The sequence below is a fragment of the Cavia porcellus genome, unplaced genomic scaffold (assembly GCF_034190915.1).
Source record: "Cavia porcellus strain 051 isolate PalLab524CR breed Dunkin Hartley unplaced genomic scaffold, mCavPor4.1 scaffold_23, whole genome shotgun sequence".
NCBI classification, from domain to species: Eukaryota; Metazoa; Chordata; class Mammalia; order Rodentia; family Caviidae; genus Cavia; species Cavia porcellus.
This window is the reverse complement of record NW_026947506.1, coordinates 54,254,750-54,272,503: the sequence shown is the minus strand read 5'-3', so window position 1 is coordinate 54,272,503 and position 17,754 is coordinate 54,254,750. Positions and strand designations below refer to the sequence as shown.

At 49.9% G+C, this 17,754-nt stretch overlaps 1 protein-coding gene, 1 long non-coding RNA gene and 1 other non-coding gene across 4 annotated transcripts in view; 1 reads left to right on the top strand and 2 right to left on the bottom strand.

Annotated features, from left to right (window-relative positions):
* Positions 1–2,932: 2,932 nt before the first annotated feature.
* On the bottom strand, positions 2,933–6,117 carry LOC101789036 (uncharacterized). Its single transcript, XR_001200337.3, has 4 exons — positions 5,943–6,117; positions 5,476–5,547; positions 3,344–3,527; positions 2,933–3,163 (listed from the first exon to the last, which is right to left on the bottom strand). It is a non-coding gene; the product is annotated as an uncharacterized LOC101789036 (long non-coding RNA).
* On the bottom strand, positions 4,522–4,654 carry LOC111755634 (small nucleolar RNA SNORA9). Its single transcript, XR_002790196.1, has one exon. It is a non-coding gene; the product is annotated as a small nucleolar RNA SNORA9 (small nucleolar RNA).
* A 9,831-nt stretch (positions 6,118–15,948) lies between the features above and the next one.
* Ccm2 (CCM2 scaffold protein) overlaps positions 15,949–17,754 on the top strand; it is a 33,116-nt gene continuing 31,310 nt past the window's right edge. Inside the window, exon 1 of one of the 2 annotated variants that reach the window (XM_003465784.5) lies at positions 15,949–16,103. In XM_003465784.5, the coding sequence (XP_003465832.2) occupies positions 16,074–16,103 (30 nt within the window). In that variant the 5' untranslated portion in view covers positions 15,949–16,073. The remainder of the gene's footprint in view (positions 16,104–17,754) is intronic. The other variant, XM_023563330.2, reaches the window with a different exon arrangement.

Here is a 17,754-nt window from a genome sequence, read left to right as displayed (position 1 = left end):
AGCCCTGCTCACCCGCTGCTGCTGCTGCTACGGGGGTGCTCTGGCTGCTTCCTGCACCCACGCCCACACCCACGATAGCCCGAGTCCTGCTCTTGCAGGGAAGAAGACTTGTTGGGTTCCTGCCCCACCTTGTCTGCTTGTGGGAGTCATTTTTAGGGCTCAAAGGGCAGATTTCTTCACATGGTCATGGTTAACCAGCTGTATGGGGAACCATCTCACCCCAGAACTGAGGTTCACGTACATCGTGAATTTTGCTTTATGTACTTTGTGCATTACATTAACACAAAAATAAAAAGGAGGTGGGAATAGTGGTACACGCTTGTGATCTCCACACTTGGGAGGCTGAAACAGGATCGCTGTGAGTTCAAAACCAGTCTGAACTACAGCGTGAGATTGTGTCTCAAAAAAAAACAAAGGATACAGGTGCCCAGGCCTTTGGGTAGGGGCCATCACGGGAATTCACCATGCTCCAACTCCCCAGCCCAGCAGTTGTGGGGAGATGACCCTCTGAGACTGCTGTGCAGACCTCTGCTCTGTCCCTCCACCCTCATGGACAGTACCTAGTGTGTGGCACAGTGCTCAGACCCCAGCCTTGGCCACCTCACAGTCAAAGAGAGAGAGCCCAGAGAGAAATGTTTGCCCGATACTTCCTCATTCAGAGGCTGGAGGGCAGAGCCAGGGTCTCAACCCATGTCACTCATGTGTCACCTGGAGATTTGGTTTAACAATCGTTTCAGCTTACCATGGTGGGGCACACCTGTGATCCTAGCACTCGGGAGGCTGAAGCAGGAGGATCACTGAGTTCAAGGTCAGTTTGTACTACAGGTGAATCCTTGCCTCAGAAAACCCAAAAACAAACAAACGAACAAAATACCACCACCACCACCAAAAACTCAATCAGTTTAGTCATTTCACTTCGTAGGCCTTAAATCGATGATGCAAAATTATGTCTCCCTGATATCCATGACAGTGGATGTGTGCTAAGAAATTGTGCGAATCCAGGAATCTGCTGAAATGAGGCACCGTAAGAGACTGGAAGTAAAACCCCCAGATCTAAAAATGGGGCTCTGGGTCCTCACTGGGTGGGGCTGTGGCTCCTCTTACACAGATTCCCTACCAGTCTTATCCAGGCTTGGCTGGGGGTCTCCACCCGGGCCATCTCTGGCAGGTGCTTTCGGAGGGTTTTCCAGCTGTGGGCTAGGTCAGGCCTCTGTCACTCTCAGGTCCCCATGCAGTTTCAGTTCCTGGCCCTCAGGGAACCACGCAGACCCTGAGCTGTTTAATATTTTTAAAAGAACTGACGTGAGAGTTTAAAAAACCTGATGTGGCTGAGTTCCAGTAAAACTTTAGGCACGTCAGATTCTGAGCTTCAAAAATTTTCCACCTATTGTGAGATACCCTTTGGGTTTTTTCTTTAACCACTTAAAAAACCTCAAGGCCAAGCTTAGCTCAGACTGGCCGTGGGTGGCCCTAGAGCCTGGTTGCCAAGCAATCAGGGTGGAACCACAATGCCAACTGTCCCCTCCTCCCATCAGTTTGCACAACTGTGTGCCACGCACGGTGTCTCATTTGACCCATAGGACCACGTGGTGGTGACTTTGACCCGTTCCTGTCTCCCATCTGCTGGACCACGGCTGGGAGATGAGGTCATACCAGAAATTCTTGATGCACCAACCCCTGGTCCTCTTCTCAGCTGGCAGCTAGTGGCAGTTCTCCCAGGGAATCACGGAGGGATAGCAGGGTGGACCTGAGCCTGGCGCTTGTGGGCACTGAAGAAACCTCAGGGCCCCCAACTAGGGAGCACTTTTATGTCTAGGCCTACTTGTGCTGCAGCTGGAGGCCCTCCTGACTTTGGACTGGCTGTTCCTCCTGCCTCAGCCTCCCAGTACCAGGATCACTGGTGTGCACTGCCAGGCTGGCAGCTCCAGGCTGTACCCTGGTGTGGGTCTCTCATGTCCTCTTGCCAGACTTCTCAGCTTCCCACACAGCAGAACCGAATTCAGAGCTGTATTTAACTTCTACTTCATCTGAGAATGTACTATTGGCTCAGTGGTAGAGGTACAGTCCCAAGGTGCCCTAAAAACCCTGGGGTACGGAGTCCCTTATGTCCAGTAGAGTGGGATGGGGACCTGTCCCCAGCAGCCACTGCTCTTCTTAAACCTACAAGCTGCCCTCAAACTTCCCCCAAATGCCTGGAGCCCAGGGAGCTGGCACCTCAGGGACACCCTCATCAATAATCAAAGGACAGCCACTATGTTCTCCTCAGTGGTTGCTAGAGTCTGGCCTCGCCTGCACAAAGATAACCCCACCAAGCCCTGAGCACAGCCCTTTCCAGAAGAAACCCCAGCTAGCTGGGGCAGACTGCTCAGGCAAAGGCTTCATGTACCTTGATTCTAACTCAGGTAAGGGCTGCAGTACCTGAAAAAGACCAAACACCCGACCAGCCATGGGCCAAGTGTCACTGGAACCAGCCCCACTCTAGGACACACTTCTTTTATGCCAGCGGTAGGTAGCAAACCTATGGAACACGTGGTTAAGGCAAAAATGTTAACTGTGAGTTGGTTTTCAGCTGGGAATGGTGCACACTTGTAATCCCAGCACTCAGGAAGCTGAGGCAGGACTGCTGGGATTTTGAGGCCAGCCTGAGACACAAAATGAGTTTAAGATCACCCTCAACTGCATAGTGAGAATGTCAAACTAAATAAATTTTAGTTTTTTCTAAACTAAAACCTCAATATTTGGGTTTAACTGCAGTGTTGGCACTTTGCAATAAATAAGGGGCTTGGGGTTGTAGCTTGGCACTTGTCTCTAGAAGGTTCGCCATCACTCCTGCTATGGTGAACCCCACTGCACCCCTGCCAGTGTCCTTGGTGACCACCCAGGTCCCAGGGCCCATGGATAAGCCTGGAGCATGGAGAACAGAGATAAACCACACATTTCAAGTCATATTTATTATTAAACAGCCTTTCATTCAGGAGATGCAGAAGGGCACCTCCGGACTGTGGGCTCACGAACAGGGACCGCAGGCCCCGGACTCTCACACCAGCCCCGAAACTGCGATTCCTCCTGCAGCTGGAGCAAGTGTGATTCCAGTCCGCTGTGTTCAGGCCCAGGTCCTGCTCCCTCCTTGCTTGGTGACTGGTCTCAGCACCCACACTGTCACCTGAGAACGTGAGATTGTGAGATTAGGAACACCATGGGGGCCTGTTACAACAATTAGAGATTAGAGACTCAACACACACCTGTGGGGATGGCTCCCTGACCCATCCCAGGAGCAGAGGGACCTTTGGCCACACCTTTCCAAGGGAGAACCCACCCCTACTGCAGGGGAACCCACACCCACCTTCAGCCTCACAGCCACAGGAGGATCATCCCAGGTCTCCGTCTCTCCTAGCACTGGGTTCACAGCATTGCTGCTGCAGAAGACACCAGGCAGATGCTATCACCGAGCCACGTGCAGGTGGGGACAGAAAGTCTCAGATGGCCCTCTTTGTACGAAACACGCTAGGCAGATCATTTCACCAATGCTGGTAGAAAACATAAAACTCCCCAATTACAAATAAAGCACAGGAGACTCAGCAAAAGCTGCAGCCAGAACACCAGGACTCAAGCTCTAGGGCGACAACACGGCAAAAGGGGCACAAGTTCAAACCCAGCCCACCCTAACCAACTCATTGAAGATAAAATAATGAAAGGAAGCCAGGCATGATGGCGAACGCCTGTAATCACTTGGGATACTGAGGCAGGATGACTGTTGCAAGTTCAAGACTAACTTGGGCCACAAAGTGAGCCCGAGGCCAGCCTGAACAGAGAGACCCTGCCTCAAAAAAACAACAAAAAAGGGAGAAATAAGACGATCTGGAAAGCAGACCCTGGGATCAATGCCTGGTACCTCTCCGCAACAGAGTAATGGGGTCAGAAGGCGACCACTGTGGGGCTCACCAGATGGAAGAACCGGAGGCCTGGCTTCAAGCCTTCACCTGCGGTTCCTGGCTGGGCAGCCCTGAACACACCACTCTGCCCTGGGGCTGCCCATGTGCTTGGCTCCCCAAACCACTCCATGCTGATGATCAAAGCCTGCCCCCCCCCCCCCCCCGCCTCTCTACTCTCAGTGCCCAGCAGGGTGGCGCCAAGGTCTCCTCCATGGGCCTTCTGACTTCAGGGCCTCTTGGGCAGAGCTCCTGGAGCTGTGCTCTGCCTTGCTGCTTCGGCTCCCCCCACCCCTGCCGCGCTTCACTTCGAGCTCTTGTAAAGCTTGTTTTAAGGATATAATAAAACCTGCACTGAGCCCAGTAAATGCTCAACAACTTCCTGTGCTTTTAAGTGAGCCCTGCCCAAAACATCTAGAGACAGCAATGTCCCTTGGGTCTACACAAGCCATTCACTGACGTGGCTGTTGAGCACCTGAGATGTGGCTATGTGTACCATAAAGTGGGCTTTACATTTTATTTGCTTTTAACTTAAGCACACATGACAAGCGGCTGCCTTGTTGAGATGTACTTGATTTGGAGGGCAGCAGACAACTGTCTGAAATTTCTATAACCTTGCTCTGGATAGAGCAGGGCAAGGCCTCAAACCATTTCAAAGCTGCTCTAGCAAGCGCTTTAGGAATGCACAGGGCCACAGCAGACCCAAGCACGCTGGAGGCTTGCTACCTACACCCCATGCGCCCCAGCAATTCGAAGCATCCTGCAGCAAGGGACCAGCAGAGCTGAAAGAAGTGTGCTGAGCTCGGTTCCAAGAGTCCATGGTGAGGATACCCTCAGCAAAGTTCTTTATTAGTCAAGGAATAGAAGGGATCTTCCTCCAGGTAAATCTTAGTTAAGAGATCAGACAAGATGAATGTCTGCAATATCCTCCACGGTCTGTTAACTCTGGTATGGTAGGGCTGGGGATGTGGCTCAGTGGTAGAGCTCCTGCCTGCATGCAGGAGGCCATGGGTTCGATCCCAAGCACCACAAGGAACCCCCCCCCCCCAAAAAAAAACCCCAGCTGTTTTGTTTTCTTCCTCACTCGTTTTACATTTTTTGTGGCCCGGGGGATTAAACCCAGGGCCTCTGCACTGAGTTACATTCCCCAGCTCTTTTCATCTGGAGAGTGAGTCTGGCTAAGTTGCCTAACACTTGGGCTCAGCCTCCAGGCGTGGGCCACCACACCGGACTTCACCAGGTAAGTTTATGATTTTGAAACAATTCTGCGCTGCATTGTAGGCCAAAAAGCACTGAGTAGATTCAATGAGGCCGTTCCTCACAAAATACAGCCTAGCACTGCGGCACAAGCCTGGAATCCCAGCACTCACTGGTTGAGGCAGGATTGCTGTGAGTTCAAGGCCAGCCCGAGCTACATAATGAGCTCAGGGGCAGCCTAAACTATACAGCGATCCTGTCTCAGAGAAAAAAAAAAAAAAAAAAGGTTCAGACAAATGTGGGATCAATTCCAGAAAGGCAGTACCGGGACCTTCACAGTGTGACTTACCAGATCATCTTCCAGAACAACTGCGGAACCATCAGCCCTGTCATTTTGGGTCCAACCGGCCAAGGTTCCCGCCTAGAAGAGGACAAAGGCCGTCAGATCCAGCCTGCGCCCACGAGTCACGACCTGAGTCCAGCCCCGAGCGCCCGAAAGCCCTCTCTCGGGGCGGGTCTCCCACGAGGTCACTAGCCCTATTCCGGCCTGGTGGTATTCCCTCCAAGGTCACATAGAGAAACACTTCTTTTCAACTGAGACCCTAGGAAGTCGGGCGCAGCCCTCTCCCCCGGTAAATGGTAGGGGTACAGTCCCAAGAACCTTGCGTGAGTCTCCGTAGGTTCCCACACCCCACTCCCCGGAAGACGGGTGCAGGGCGCGCTCTGGCTCCTCGGGAGGCTGCCGCACATGCGGGCAGCCTCACCCACGGCGGCCCGACCTTCCTCCCCCGCGCCTACAGCGTCCTCGACCCCTACCCGGGTTGAAGAAGGAACAGGCGCAGCCTGAAGACCCTGATGGCAGCGGATGCGGAGATCAACCGGAACGCAATTGCCTACTCGTAGACGCGCCGCCGCCGCCGGCCGTGGCTATAGTCACCGGACACTGGCCCGCGCCGTGACGCCATCGCGCAGTCCCGCCCCGAAGCCGTACGCAGGCGCAGTTCGATCGCCTTTGGCTGATGTCGTCATTGGGGGTGTGGCTTGGCGCGCAGTCAGGGCTAGTTGAGCTGCGGCCCAGTGTGTCAGGGCGCCCCGCCAGGTCGCTGTCGGAGGCGGGATCAGACATCAGGCATCTTCCTGTGCGTTCAGTGGGAATCTACTGCTTTCTGTGCCCCCTTAGCGACCTGGAACCTGGGCTTCTGTCATCTGCACGAGGTCCGTGTCCGACCGGACAGAGAACAGCGCCCGGCAGCCCAGTTGGGATCTGCGCTTGGGGTCCCAGAAAGACCCTGGCTGAGGGAGGCACAGCCCTCAGACCTCAGAGCCCTGGGAATGGAGGAGCTGCCTGTGGGCGCAGCACGGGACAGCGATGCAGGTGGAAAGGCAGGCGTGTGAGGCACGACTTTAGTCCCAGCAGGTGGGTGGTAGGTAAGAAAACAGCACTGGCTGTGCACAAGACCCGCACGAGCTTGTGGTTTCAGACTTCTGCCCAGGAGCACATGACATCCTCCAGGTATGCAAGGGTCAGAGGCCCATATGCCTATACGTTAGGGGTTGGAGAAACCTCACCGTCCCACAACGAAGTAAATGGAGACACCTAAAGACTAACAGGGACCAATTTCTCGCTGAAATCGGTAAAAACTACCAATTTTATTTATACAAAACATAAAATAAGCAAGCTGAGTGTTGTAGCACATGCCTATTATGTCAGCACTTGGGAGGCTGAGGCAGGCGATTGCCTCAAATTTGAGACCAACCTGGGCTGCATAGAGCCTGTCTCAACGCACACTCGTGCATACACACACCACAAGGAACAAGAAAAAAAGAAAAGAAAATGAAGGTGGGGAAACAGAATCCTGAGCTTTAACTTGCTGCCCATCAAGATATGATTTGTATTTTCTCCTGGGACAGCCAGGGACTACAAGCTAATTTTCCTATGAACTTGGGCTTACAGGTACCCAATAGGTAACTAAAGGCCGAACAAAGTTAAGACTTTCGAACTGGGAGGCCCAGGCAGGAGGTTTGTCATGAGTTTGAGGCCAGCCTGAGCTACATACACTCTCTCAAAAAACCAAGAAAAATAAAAAAACTTAAGTGTGACTTTTATGTTGTACCTTTTGTTGCTGTAAAAAAATTGGATCAAATGTCTTCTCAGCTTTGCAGATGGATGTGTTAGTCACTTAGGATATCTGTGTTAAAGGTGATAAGCTTTGTTGATTAGCTCCAAATTTACATGATCTCACTCCCTTTGAGGTTGAAGCCACAAGGCTGGGTGATTTCCAGGGACATCCAACTGTGTTTGAGAGGTCATAGTCTTAAGCCTTAAATCACCTAGCAACAAAACCTCCTCCTGCCATAAAGATTCTGAAACTGATGCCAGGCCTGCTGGCACACATCTCTAATATCAGCACTTGGGAGGCTGAGGCAGGAGGATCCCTGTGAGTTTGAGGTCAACCAGGACTACAAAGTGAGACCCTGTCTCTAAAAATAAAAAATAAATTGTAGAACTATGAAAGCGGGACTCAGATAAGAATCAACCAGCCTCAGTGCACCAGCTAACCCTTAAAAGCCAGCTGTTTGCTTTTGGAGAGGCAGGGGCAGTGTGGACCTCTGTATTAGTGTACCCACTCCAGCACCTGAGCTACAGCTCTTTCCTACCTTCCCTCTGCCTTTCTAGTTAAAGCTTTTTCCTGTAAATATGTACTTCAGCTTTAATTTCCATCGTTACTAAAAACTAAAAACATCGTTACTAAAAACTAAAAACATCGTTACTAAAAGCAGGACCCAAGGTAGCTGGTGACAGAAAGGCAAATACGAATTAGACACAGAAGCTTCATGTTTCCTGAAGAACAAAGGAAGGGCATCCATGCCCAACCTCACCCCGTTCTATTAGAATTTTATTCTCTCTCTTTGCAGACACATGCCTTTTAAAAATGTGGTGCCACTGGGGGTTTAGCTCAGCGGCATAGGTGTCTGCTTGGCAAATGTGAGGTCATGAGTTCGATCCCTGGTACCAAAACAACCCCAAAACAAACAAACCAAAAGAATCTGTAAACTTGTAAACTTGTAAACTCAGCACACAGAAGGGTGAGACAGGAAAATCACTGCAAGTTCAAGGCCAGCTTGGACTACCTCACAAGGCCCTGTCTCTAAAAAAAAGAAAAAAGGTTAGAAAAGTTGATGGTCACTTTCAGGAATGGTTCCTGGGAGCTGTCTCTTTGAAATGTAAATGTCAGGGGACACAAAGCCCAATCTTTGGATTTCCTTTTTTCAGAAGGCCAGCCAAGAGCTGACCTCAGCCTGAGGAGTGGGAGATAAAAACATAGCTGCCACTGGCTCTTGCCCACTGTGCTGTCCGTCACAGTGGTCTGCTCTCACCCTTAGAGTGTACTTCTTCTCCTGCTTTTAGTTGGCCTGAACTCATTTTGCCAGGCAGCCACTTATACCGCTGAGCTAAACTCCTAAACTCCTAAACTCCTAGCTCCTTTTTTTTGAGACAGGCTTGCACTGTGTACTTCAGGCTGCCTCAGCCTCCTGAGTGCTGGAATGACAGGCACGGGCTGCCACACCTGACTATCTATCTTTTCTTTCCCTACTTTTAAAATATGTAAAATCTCCCTACTTTGCCTGCTTGTTTTGACCAAGTCTGTTCAGGACAGAAAGAACCTATAGAAACCACCTCTAGCAGGAGATTCCAGCACCCTAAAAGCCAGAAGCATTATAGTTTAATGCTTAATCATAAAATTATTTTTTCTTTTACATTTGTGGGTAAGTTTTCTGAGGCGAGAGAATGAAGATTTGTGTTTTTAATTATAACTCATCATACAGGCAGAGGAAAATGCACTGGAAGTCCCTGGTGAGAGGCAGTGGGTAACGGGGGTCTGAAATACCACACATCCCCAGTTTAGTGAAGGCGCGAAGATAGCCATGTATAATACACATCGTGGGGGCTGGGGATTTAGCTCAGCAGCATAAGCGCCTGCCTTGAAAGCAGGAGTCGTGAGTTCGATCCCTGGTACCGATAAAAACAAAAAAGCAAAAAAAAAAAAATACACATCGTGTACGCTTCCTTCTGATACTGGCCACCTGGCAGTCTAACCAGGCACATGGCATTCCTGGCTGCTGTCACCTACATCCCAGAGACATCAGTAAAGGAAATGTTCCTTAAAGACCTTCCTCCCTTGGGCAGGGTCTTGGTTGAAATGAAGAATTCATCTTTTGTTAAGAACTGAAAACATCATAGTACAGTGATACATGTGCACCCATGTTTATAGCAGCACAATTTGTAACAGCCAGATCTTGGAAGTTGCCCATCGACTGAGGAATGGATAAAATTCCTTGATCTTGCCCATTGACTGAGGAATGGATAAAAAAAGATGTATTTTTATACAATGGAGCACTGCTCAGCATAAAGAAGGATAAACTGGAGACTTTTATAGGTAAATGGATGCAACTTGACACCATGCTCCTAAGTGAAATAAATCAGACACACATGTGTAAGCATCCTATTGTTTCATTAGTGTAAAAAGCTGAAAGAAACAACACATGTGTATGGGTAACAGTTAAGATAGTTATACTGCTGATTTCTCTAAGTTCACTGAAGGGAAAGATTTGTGCTGGCCACTGTTCAGATAACTACACTCAGATGTCTCATGCTTTGGGTGAATGATTTGGGGATGACAATGCACAGTGTATGTACCATTGTTACCACACTGGTTCATGTGCTTTAAAATTTTATTGTAGTTTTTCTTCTTTTTCTTTTCATCTATGAATAAAATGGATTTGGGAAAAAAACTTGAAAAAAAGAATTTACCTCTTTAAGTTTTTTACATGATTAAAACCTTTGAGAAAGCACTGACCATCTAAATTCCAAAGTAACTTCTAGGTAAAATGTTGATAAGTATCATACTTACCCTAGTCCCCCAGCTCCAAGAGTTAACTTTTTTGTTTTTGAGACGGGATCTCACTATGTAGTTCAGGCTGGCTTCAAACTCCCAGTGATGTCCTGCCTCAGCCTCCTGAATGCTGAGATTATAGACCTGTGTTTACCACGCTCAGCTCCCAGAGTAACTCTTGGGTGCCTAAAGATGTATCCAGATTTGAGAGGCAGGCAGATGTCTTTCTGGCGCTGCCCACCTTCTGGCCCAAACGTGTAACATCTGCTTTACAGTAAGTTCTTCCTAGACTTCTGCATGCCTGAATGTCATGACTGAATTGCTTTATCAAAGGCACAGAGAACCCAGGCTGAAGGCTGTGGGGATCCAGTGCTTCTGGGTCAGGACCCAGCTTTCCGGGGACACCAAGACCAGGAAGAGCAGGTTTGGTTGGAGATTTAGGAGAGCTGCATGGGGTTGCAGGGTGCTGAAGGGGGTCATGAGGAGAGGTAGATGAGGACCACATAAAAGGCTATCGGATTGAGACACTGGTTCTGGAAGTAAAAACCACAATTTACATTTTATGTAAGGCAGTACACATCCAGACATTTTACAGTAATACACCTTTCTTCATTAAATACAAAAGGCTAATGGAGTGGTGGGGCCCTGGTGCCTTGGATCCCTGTGAGGGTTTCCAAAGCTGGGGGCCCCAGCACAGTGTCAGGTGTCAGTGAGGGGCCTTAGTATTGTCCTGGAACTTTGTATTGCCTTCAGCTGTAGTTAAAGAATACAGTGTCATCACACAGTCTCTGAGGAGCTGAACCTAAGATGCAGAAACAGATGTGTTATGTTTGATCCTTTACAGCAACTACAGCAGAATGGACCCCCACAAACCCTGATGGGCCCACAACAGATTGAAGAGGGCTGGGGATTTAGCTCAGCGGCATAAGCGCCTGTCTTGCAAGTGTGTGGTCATGAGTTCGATCCCCAATACCAGTAAAAAAATAAAAATAAAAATAAAATAAAATAAAATAAAATGTTTGCAAAGGGATTGGGTGTTTAGCTCAGTGGCATAGCACCTGTCTGCAAGCATGAGGTGGTGAGTTCAATCTCTGGTGCCAAAAAAAAAAAAAAAAAGAAAACGTTTGCAAAACATGAATGTGTTGGGCATGGTGGTGCATGCCTGTAGCCCCAGCATTCAGGAGGCTGAGGCAAAAGGCTTGCTGTGAGTTCAAGGGGCAGACTGGGTTACAAACTAGGTGTAAGTCCAGCCTAACCTGCAGGGTGAGACTCTTGTCTCAAAAAAGGCAAAATATAAAAACAAAACAAAAAGCCTCAAACAAGCACAAAGATCTCTAAAGACAAACATTTTTGGAGCTGGGGATTTAGCTCAGTGGCGTACGCACCTGCTTGGCAAGTGCAGTGTTGTGATTTCATCCCGGGTATCAAAAAAAAGGGTGGGGGGAGAGCTGGTGATTTAGCTCAGCAGCAAAGGTGCTTGCTTGGCAAGGGTGAGGTCCTGAGTTCGATCCCCAGTACCACACACACACACACACAAAACACAAACATTTTTCTAAGAAAGTGACAAGAACTCCCTTGAGAAAATTTTGTGCACAGATTCGGAGAGGTCAAGACTCATGCAACTTTCAGAGACATCCAAATGGCAATTGGATGAAAAAACTGAACTCAGAGGCCAAATTTCTGTAATAACTTTTAATTTTATTTCACTTTTTTTTTTTAATAACTTCTTAAAAGTAACCAGTTTAAACAGGTAAAAGCTTAAGATTGTAGTTTGAGGGGCTGGGGATTTAGCTCGGCGGCATAAGCACCTGTCTTGCAAGCAGGCGGTCGTGAGTTCGATCCCTGGTACCGATAAAAAATGAAAAAGACAAAAAAAAAAAAAAAAAGATTGTAGTTTGCCAGAGAAACTAGAAGGCATGAAAACATCTCTTTGCAATTGCCTTTCTTCAAGGATTAGGCATCAAAACTTAAAAGCAGCCTACACAAAGAAGATCAAGGAGATCAGGTTGATATACTGTGTCAATTTAAGAACTAAGGGACTCAGCAGGGAGCCAGGATCCTTACTTTGTAAGGATATTTACTTTGTAAATAAGGATACTTTGTAAATATCCTCATCTGGTACACGAGGAGGGCACAGAGATTTTATGAGTGCTACACCCGCCCTGGGGTGAAGGGGTGGCCTGTGTACTATATGAGGAAAAGAGGCTTGCTCTTCCCCTGCTTTGGCTCTGGCTGCTTTTGCTGTCTTCTGCTGCCTTGAAGTGTTGCCCCCCACCTCCTGCTTGCCACCCTGCCTTGGAGCCAGCTGTTTGTGGGCGGAAACCTCCACAAACAGTGAGCTAAATAAACCTTTCTGTTCCCTTGTGCTGTTTTTATTTTTTTTAATTTTTATTTTTTTTATCGGTACCAGGGATCGAACTTGGGATGGAACTCACGACCAGCCCCTGTGCTGTTTTTAAATGCAGCTTCTGAGGTCCTGAAATACTACTGTGAAGGCTCAGAGAGGAGCAGTCTCCCTGCAGCATCCCAAAAGGGGGCATTTCAGTTCGGTAAACATTTGTTGTTTTGTTAAAAAAAAAAATAGCCTAAAAAAAAAAATAGCCTAAGAGATAGGGCAGGGGTATTAATTCCAAACTACTCACAGAGTGTGCGGGTGACACAGGAGTATAATCCCAGCTACTCAGGAGGGCTGAGCAAGTCCCCTTGATTCTGGGGACTTGAGGTCAGCCTGAGCAGCATTCCAAGACTCTGTGTTATGGTTGATACATTGTGTCAATTTAGGAAGTTTAGGGGCTGGGGATTTAGCTCAGTGGCATAAGTGCCTGCCTTGTAAGCAGGGAGTCCTGAGTTCAGTCCCCAGTACCGATAAAGAAAAAGACAAAAATAAAAATAAATTAAAAAAAAAAAAGAAAAAAAAAGTTTAGAAGTTTAACTAAGGGATTCATCAGGGAGCCAGGATCCTTACTTTATAAGTATCCTGAGCCCCCGAGAGGACAGGGAGATGGTGTGTTACTTTGGCCGTGGGGAGAAGTATCCTGCTTACAGTATAAGGCAGGAAAAGAGGCTTGCTGTCCTCGCGTTTGCTCTTGCTGTATTTGTCTTCTGCTGCCACCCTGCCTTGGAGCCAGCTGATTATAGACTGAAACCGCCACAAACTGTGAGCTAAATAAACCCTTCCTTCCCTAATTTTGGTCCTTGGGTATTTTGTCCCAGTAATGAGACAAAGGTAACTAAGACTCCCGGTCACCAAGGTGGGGAAGGATAATTCCGGATTACTGACCTGGAAACCAGCACACATCCAGAAGAGGTTGAGTGGTTTAAGATCTTGCGATGTGTGCTGTTACAGGGTCCTAGTATGGGGTTTAGTGCTGTGAGATAAGGGTGATGACTTCAGAGACCAAAGTGGGAACAGAGGGCAGGTGAACTCCTGGGCATTTCACCTGTCACTCACTCAAAGCATGGCTTATCTTTTCTTCTGAGGCAGTCAGGGACTTCAAAGTGCTTTTTGCTAAAAATTGTGAATTTGGGGCTTACAGTTGCCTGGTAGGTAACTAAGCAGAACAAAGCTTGACCTTCATCTCTATCCTTTATTACATAAAATGTTGGGTTGTGGGGCATTGCAGTCTCCTTCCAAAGTGGCTTCTAGATCCCTTCTGTCCTAAGCAAAGAACTGGTTAAGACAAGCACAAACCGCAGCGAGGTTTTACGTTTATTAAAGAAGGAAAAGAAATAGGCTCTTCAGAGCCAATTTGGGCCAAGCAGGAGCAGGAAAACAAGGAGGCTTCACGGGTGAATCAACCACAGTGCAAGACAGAATTCAGTAGCAAAAAGCTCTGTCCTGACTCTCCTTTTTGTTATCTCCCATGCCTCAGGCTGTCAGGTGTACATCATTGAAGACTTTCTCAATTTCTTGAGAAAAGTCCAAATGCAGGGATTTGGGAATGGTTCTGCATATGTGACCTGTTTTGTCTTTTCTTTTCGAGAAAGAGTTTTGCTTTGTAGCTCAGGCTAGCTGTGAACTCACTAGTGATAATTGAACTTGTAGCAATCCTCCTGCCTCAGCCTCCTAAGTACTGGGGTTACAGGCATTCACTATCATGATCTGTGCATCCTGGAATTTTATGATTAGTAGGTCCCACCTACTTCCTCAGCCAGCTTTGCCACAGCCTAGGTTTCTGCCTTAGGCATATTAGTCATTTAGGAAAAATTGGCAAAACAAGGCTTATTAGCATTAAATTTGTTAATTTAGTGCTGCTCCCGGGCTAAGGATATTGCCTGATATAGTGGTACATATCTGTAATCTCAGTGCTCAGGAGGTGAAGGCAGGAGCATTCCTAGCAGTTTGAGGCCACATAGTGAGACACCAAGGTAGATTTATAGGGAAGCCAGGCCTATAACCCCAGCACTCACAAAGGCTGAAGCAGGAGAATTACAAATTCCAGCACAGCTTGGGCAATTTATCCATTTAGCAAGACCTGGGGATGTAGCTTAGTGTAAAGGGCCTGGTTCAGTCCCAAGGAGGTGAAATGTACAGGGACATTCAGCTATGCCCAGAAGTCACCTCGTCTTCCAGCAGAGCCTTATGGGGCTCAGGGACAGTCATCTCATGAAAACCAAAGAGTCATGTAAGCCTCGAGGGTTTCTTCCCTGCGAAACCAGTCTGGAGATGATGCTCAGCCAGGCCCAGTCTGCTACAGCCCCCAGAAGCTGGGCTCCGTCGTCTTACCCTGGCTCCTCTCCCTTTCTCAAGCCGAACCCCTTTCCCGTTGTTTCCTCACCCTCTGCTGTTAGGGGAATGCACCCAGTCTTTGCTGTGCTCCCCTTTCTTTTCTTTTCTTTTTTTTTTCCCTGGTACTGGGAACAGAACCCAGAGCCTTCACGCTAAGTGACATTCTTGCTTACTTGGAGACAGGGTCTTGCTGAGTCCCCAAGTTGCCGACTTAGCCGCAGCTCCAGGATACTGGGGCCACATGCTTGTGTGCCACCACGCCTGGCTCTCTTCCTTTCCAGGGATCTCATTTTCCTGTGAACGTTCGCCTGCTGAATGCCTGTTTTATTTTCAATCATTACTGAATCGAGGGTCCCCGCCTCCAACTGGTGACAGTTTTGCTAGTCCTAACTGGAGTTTGACTTAAGTGGCAAAATGAAAAGCCTGCAGCTATGCCAGTGTGCACCGTGCTTTGGGGCGAATCCTAAGGTTCCTGAGACCTCCATGGGGACTGTGGCAAATTACACCCTATGGCTGTCAAGGTGCTTGTGGATTCCTTGCTGCTGCACGTCTACTTTACTGTTGTGTTAGACTACGACAGGAAGTAGAACAGAATATTACAAACTGGCTGCTCCATGGCCCATAAAATAAAGAGGGGAGGGATAGAAAGGGGGCAACGGCCCGCCCCTCCCCTCGTTTGGGCGCCCCGCCTCCTCGCGATGGCCCCGCCCCCTCTCCAGGCCTCCACCCTTCCCAGGATTTTGAGTCCCCCTCCCCGAGCGCGGTGCAGGCCGGGAAGTCGGTCGCCCTAAAGATGGCGGCAGAATTGAAAAGTTGGAGCCGCTCCCGCGCGCGCTCGCGCAACGCTGAACGGCGCGGAACAAGTTGAGGGGGGTGGTGCCTTCCTTGGGAGAGGGTGAGGCGGACTTGGAGGCTAGACTGGGGCGTTTCCGCAGACCTGAAGCAGAAGGGGGGGGGTCAACGAGGCCTTAGCCCTCCTGAGGGGCGTAGCAGGGCGCCTTTGTCGTGGGCGGGGACCTGGGGGGGCGGAACCTTCGCGCTCCGCCCCCTGGAGCGGTGGGATTGACAGCTGGCGGGCGGGCTTCCCTGGGCCAGGAAGTGTGGGTGCGCTGGTGTCGGGGCGGGGCCTTTCGCGGGGCGGGGCCTTCGCGGGGCGGGCCCGCGCCCTCAGGCCCGGAAGTGCGAGCGCGGGGCGCGGCCGGGGCGGGGACTGCGGGCTGGCGGGCGGCGCCGGGAGCGCGGGGGTGGCGGCCCGGGGCGAGCATGTAGCGGCCGCTGGCGGCGGGGCTCCCGGGGCGGGCCGCGGGGGCCGCACGCGGCGACATGGAGGAGGAGGGCAAGAAGGGCAAGAAGGTGAGCGTCCTCGGCGCATGCAGCCGCGGCGGGCCGGGTGTTGGGACCCCGGGCGGGCGGGGGTCCTTCGGGGCAGGCGGGAGCGCGGGCAGGGCGGGCCCCGGCAGCGTTCGGGTGGGCCTGGGCGGAGCAGGAGGCGCCGCGTCGCTCGCCGGGGCGCAGACACCCGCCCGGCGGTCGGGCTGGCGTTGGGGAGCGGGGAGTGGGACGGCCGGTGTCCCGGGCCGGACGGGCCGTGGGCGGCGCGGGGGGCTCAGAGGCGGCTGCTGTCCCCCGCCCGGGCCAGGCTGCCGGTTGTGCACGGAGCGCGCAGATGGGTTCGTTGCACGGCCCGCTCGCTCTTGCTCGTACCTAACACCATTGAGAGAGTCAGTGACGTTATAGTTGGCAGATGGGATTTAGGACAGAGTTCAAGAGACTCCTTAGTTTATGTACTTTAAAAATGTGGCTTTAATTACAGGCTTGAGTAGTTGATAAAGAACATTTTAGGGGGACTGAGACAACGGTGTGTATTAAGGTACTCTTTCAAGTGGAAAATGGATTTTAATGAAATGTATCCTTTTCAAATAAATGGTTTATAATCTTCACGTCTTGCTTATCATTTTCATTTTGAAAAACGTGTGTGTTCAGTTTTATGGACAAGTTGAAAACAGATCCTGATGTCCTGAGTATGTTATCATGGGGCCCTGCAAAGGAGACAGTGCCCTCTAGTTGACCACACTTGTCCCCTCCTTTTATGGGGTGCCCCATTTTTAAAAAGTCTTCAGAAATGGAATGTAGCCAGGTGGCCTTCAGAGAGTCCTGTGGTGCTGTTCCTGTCTTGTTTTGTTAGGAACACGTGTGTCGGCTGGGTGTGGTGGTGCACATATCTGTAATCCCAGCACTCGGGAAGCTGAGGCAGGAGGATCACTTCGAGTTCGAGGCCAGCCTGGGCTACATAGTAGATTTAAAGCCAGCCTGAACTATATAGGGAGACCTTGCCTTAAAAAAAAAAAAAAGGCACGCATGTCTCAGTTAGATGCAGTGTTAGTTGCAGTTACCTGCAAAGATGGTTCCACCACGACAAGTGATTCAGCCTGCAAGGGTTAGACTCCATCAGTGGAAGGAGCTGAGCGGTGGCATGTGGGGTAGCTGGAGAGGAGAGGCGGGGACCCGGTGCGTGCTGAGATGAGTATGAGGGATGCTGAAGTTGCAGGCTCCGAGGATGCCCCCAGCCAGCATGCTCCTCCACAGGGGTCTCCTCGGACACTGGCCCACCTGCCTGTGACAGAGAAGCATGGGATTGGCTGGAGCCTTCTAGCAGTTTGAGGGGAGGCATTAAACCTTTAGTGCTACTGGGAGCCTGAGACATTTAGAGTTTCTTTGGAATGAAAAAGCTGTGAGATTCCTGAGTTGTGGGAATGGAAGTAAAGGAGTCAAACTGTTAACATTGTGGGAGAGAATGAAAAAATATGGGCACAGCCAGGGGTGGTGATGAATCTCATTGTCTCTGAATGGAGGGATGATTGTTATGTCTTCACCCTAGCTGGAGTTCTGTATTTTGTCTGTGTCCTGCAAGTTCCTCAGGGAAGGTGAGACATTGAGCTCCTACTTAGCACACTGAGCTCATCCGCTGAGCTCAAGTGGACAGAACTTTCCTCTTTTGTTCTTT